Raw genomic sequence first — 4,401 nt, 5'->3', positions numbered from 1 at the left:
AACCTCATGTTGTATTCAGTGATAAGCATATGGAGCATATGGAGATTTGCTTGAGTGACTTTTGAGAACACACGGTAATGTTTATTTAATAAGCAAGCTGCAACTTTAATTTCTGTTTTTCTGCTTAGAGATCAATTTCATCATCTTATCATGCTTATTGGTATTTGAATGTAATATTTAAAAAATTTGCTGTTGACATGATTTTCCCACTTTCCTATTGGTTTGTCTTTTATTGGTTAATTTCTTGAATTCTTTCTCTGTTTTAGATATTAACTGTGAATGTTCTCTAAATTGTCACTATTTTCACCAGACTACTTTTGTCTATTGACTTTATGTTATCTTTCCCCAAATCCTAAAAATATTGAAATTGTCAAATAGGGATATGTAAGATTTCAGTGATTACTTACGAAGATTCTTGTACCCCTAGAGTTTATAAAGTCATCTTTTTTATTAACTCTAAAGTAAAAATAAGTTTTGCTTATATTTTTTAAAACTCTTGATCAATTTTTATTTATATATAACATGTTAGGAATGAGTAGTTTCCAGAAGGAAAACAGTTAGCTTAGGAACAGTTAGTTAGGAACAGTTAGTTCAAGAGCAGTTAGTTAGGAAGAGTCAGCTTCAAGAAGGAGAGTTAATTACTCATTTACTCAATAATGTGTCCTTTTCTGTAGATGTTTGTAATCATTTGTCTTTCCAATCATCTGGAAGATTATTGAGGTTAGGGACCATTTTTTTTTAATAGCTTTGTATTTTTCTATACATAAAGAAATATATAGTCAGTCCTAACTCCTCTCTGTGGAATCAACAAACATATTAACTTGAAATCTCAGAAATCTCTAGTAATCATTCTATTTCCAGGTAATTTTTTCTTGAATCTGAAATAAGATATACAGAAGAGCCAATGGATCAAAGGAACAATGTGACTGAGTTTATTCTCTTGGGACTTACTCAGAGCCTCCAGGGTCAGAGAGTATTATTTGTTGTGTTCTTGCTCATCTATATTGTAACAATGGTAGGCAACCTACTCATTGTTGTGACTGTGGTGGTCAGCCCAACCCTGGATGTTCCTATGTACTTCTTTCTTGGGCACTTATCCTTTATGGATGCTGTGTATTCCACTACAGTCTCCCCAAATATGATTATAGACTTACTCTATGAGAAGAAAACCATTTCCTTCCAAGCATGCATGACCCAGCTTTTTATTGGGCACTTATTTGGTGGTGCTGAGATTTTACTCTTGGTGGTAATGGCTTATGATCGCTATGTGGCCATCTGCAAACCCTTGCATTATTTGACCATCATGAATAAACGGGTGTGTGTTCTGCTGCTGTTTGTGGCCTGTGTTGGAGGATTTCTGCATGCTGTAGTTAAACTGCTCTCTGTTTACAACCTTCCCTTCTGTGGCCCCAATGTCATTGACCACTTCATCTGTGACATGTACCCCTTACTAAAACTTGCCTGCAGGGACACCTATGTTATTGGCCTCACTGTCATTGCCAATGATGGGACAATTTGTGTGGGCATCTTCATGCTCTTACTCATCTCCTATGGGGTCATTCTTCACTCCCTGAAGAATCTTAGTCAGGAAGGGAGACGTAAAGCCTTATCTACCTGTGGCTCCCACATTACTGTAGTGGTTCTCTTCTTTGTACCCTGTATTTTTATGTATGTGAGACCTCCTTCTACTCTACCCATTGATAAATCCTTGACTGTGTTTTACACCGTTATCACTCCTATGTTAAACCCCCTAATCTATACTTTGAGAAATGGAGAGATGAAAAATGCTATGAAAAAACTCTGGACCATTAAAAGAAAATGAATTTTAGAGAAATGTATCACCTATTTTCAATAAAGAGCTGTTCCTTCCAGAAAGTGTTACATAAACATTTAATTTCAGTAAGTTTCTCCTGAGATTTAATAATTTGGGCATATGAAAGATACTTATTATATGAATATTTTTAGTTTTATTGTAAAGATCTTCATAATTTCTTAAAGGTATTAAAATATCATAATATTTGGGAATATATTCAGTTTCTGTATGTGAAATGTCTCTTTGAGACTATGTACTTTGAAACTACGTGATGAGTTATGCTATAGTTCAAATTGTAATTTTATTTTAGGTAGTGGAAGTTTTTCTCATTCTTTCTAAAATAATAATCTTAATAGTTTTTACAACTAATAGTGTTCCTATCAAAAAAATAAAATAAGATGTAAATCTTTGTTTTTTCCTCTCCACAAAAATAATCCCACATTAATATTTGGGGTATATATCTCATTTTTTATTTTTAAGATATTTTAAATACAGTAACTTTTGCTTACATTGCTTAGCACATTAGGTTGACGAGAAATGATGCTTTAGAGTTCTACTAGTAACTATAAGGCTAAGTATACAATAAGAATGTGAATGAACAAGCAAATAATAAAAATAACTAAATTTTATTCAGTTATTTTACAGAAAAATAACTAAATTTTACTTATTTTCCCAGTTGGGAAATCATATTATCTCCTGAAGTAGAACAGCTTTGCCTGGTGTTATATTTTCATTAAGATGATCCATTAATCTTCACAGATATCAGTAGTTTAGAATACCTGATACTATCTTAGCTATTTTTTCAATATCCACATCTCCTGTATTTTTTTAGTATTTCATAGCCTTCTATAAAAATTCAGATCCTGCTTTTCATATATAAAATTAGTATAATCCATAATCCCTGCCCTTCAATTATGTCAATTAGATTTTGACACCAAATATTTTGGATGACAAGATTATTAAAAATGTGAACAGTATGTGACATTCTTACCTCTCTTATTAATAGAATGAAGCAATAAAGAAGTCAGAATGTGTCTTTTTTATTAGATACTATTCATAATATCCTTTCTTTCCTAACTGAATCAGACTCAAGACAAAATATTATCTGTTTCTAATATGGCAGGAAGCTTGTGGTCAAGAAGCTCGAGACACAGGCTCTCTTATTTAAACTGAGTTCCTGAAGGTTAAGCTTTGGGAGAACTGGTCTTGTCCATGGAAAATCAGTGTATAAGACTTTATATCCTGATTTTTATCCCTATTATTACTTGGAGATTTCTTATATCTTAAGTCTTTTCAAATAATACTGTTCAATAAATATCAAAACATTTTATAAGTTTATATAATTAAGTCCTCCAGTGATATTTGCAGATGGGAGTCTGGGGAAATGATTAGGTCATAAAGATAGAACTGTCATTAATGGGATTTGTCCTTTATAAAGTAAGTTCCAGGGAAATCCCACTTAACCATTCTGCCGTGCTCCTCTTCCTCCTCCTCTTCCTTCTCCCCTTTCTCCTTCTCTGATGTGTTCCCCTATCACTAACATACTGTTTCAGGGGTTAAGGATTTCTGGTTTTAAAATTTTAAACTTAAAAAAATTTTTGAGTAAGGATTTTAAATGTGTATAAGTAGTAGAGTTAGTCTCCTCTAATTAATTACATATTTTAAGTTTCTTGATATTTCAAATTATTTATTATTCCTGATAAACATAAGGTCATTTTGGAAAGTTTGAAAACTGCCCATGAGATATATTTGTAATTTCATGGTTCCCCATATTTATTTTGAGCATAGTTAATATCTTTTTCCCTACTATAAAAGACACGTTTTGTGAAGTCTTAATAAAAAAATTTAACCATCTCCAAAGTCTGTAAATAAATTTTGCCTTTTTGGTTTTCTCATTCAAAAAAGGATTTCTTTTATTTACAGTGGAATCATGTTTTTAATGAGTTGATGAAACAAAAGCTCAGTGTGTTTTACTGCCATGAATTACAGCATAATCTCAAAAGATATGGGTGTACGTCTGTGTCCATCATTCATAGGCCTGTATCTGACAATACACAGTATGTATTCCTCACATACTCAGGTCTGTCTCCTATCTCATGTTGTTCTCTACAACCACATTTAGGTGGGTATCGATGATATATGTCCATTGTGTGTGTGTCTGTAGGTGAAAAAAAATTGGTACATGGATGGCATGTGAAACTGGTGGGTCAGTATCTGACTATATATATGAATGCATTTGTTTATTTGATGTACATGTAATATATATCGATGTATATCTGTATATCTGTGTATATGTTTTTTATATGCTCTCACACACACACCTGTATCTATATACAGGATTGCATTTTACCATATACTATTCTGTATCTGAATTTATATAACTTTAGGGAGAACTTGATTATAACAGTTCTTTTCCATGTGGCATGGATTGAGGTCACCGTCTAGTATTTAGCTGATTGTGGGGATTTTAGGGAGGATACAAATTTGACTTCACCCATGTAATGGTGCCTTGACAGGAATGACTGAAAACAGGCTCTTGGGAGTTCCTCTCCTTCTTTGTGTAGATACAGAGCTACATAAACCTGGTC

At 32.8% G+C, this 4,401-nt stretch overlaps 1 protein-coding gene across 1 annotated transcript; it reads left to right on the top strand.

Annotated features, from left to right (window-relative positions):
* The first annotated feature begins 898 nt into the window (after positions 1–898).
* LOC311171936 (olfactory receptor 4A47-like) lies at positions 899–1,942 on the top strand. Its single transcript, XM_084234972.1, has one exon. The coding sequence runs from the start codon at positions 905–907 to the stop codon at positions 1,820–1,822; it is 918 nt and encodes a 305-aa protein (XP_084091098.1). The 5' UTR covers positions 899–904; the 3' UTR covers positions 1,823–1,942.
* The last annotated feature ends 2,459 nt before the right edge of the window (positions 1,943–4,401 follow it).

The sequence above is a fragment of the Talpa europaea genome (assembly GCF_964194135.1).
Source record: "Talpa europaea genome assembly, chromosome: 1".
Classification (NCBI taxonomy): domain Eukaryota; kingdom Metazoa; phylum Chordata; class Mammalia; order Eulipotyphla; family Talpidae; genus Talpa; species Talpa europaea.
This window is presented reverse-complemented; position numbering and strand designations above follow the sequence as displayed.

Coding starts and splice junctions, on each gene's coding strand:
- LOC311171936 (XM_084234972.1), top strand. CDS start 905: ATGGATCAAAGGAACAATGTGACTGAGTTTATTCTCTTGGGACTTACT.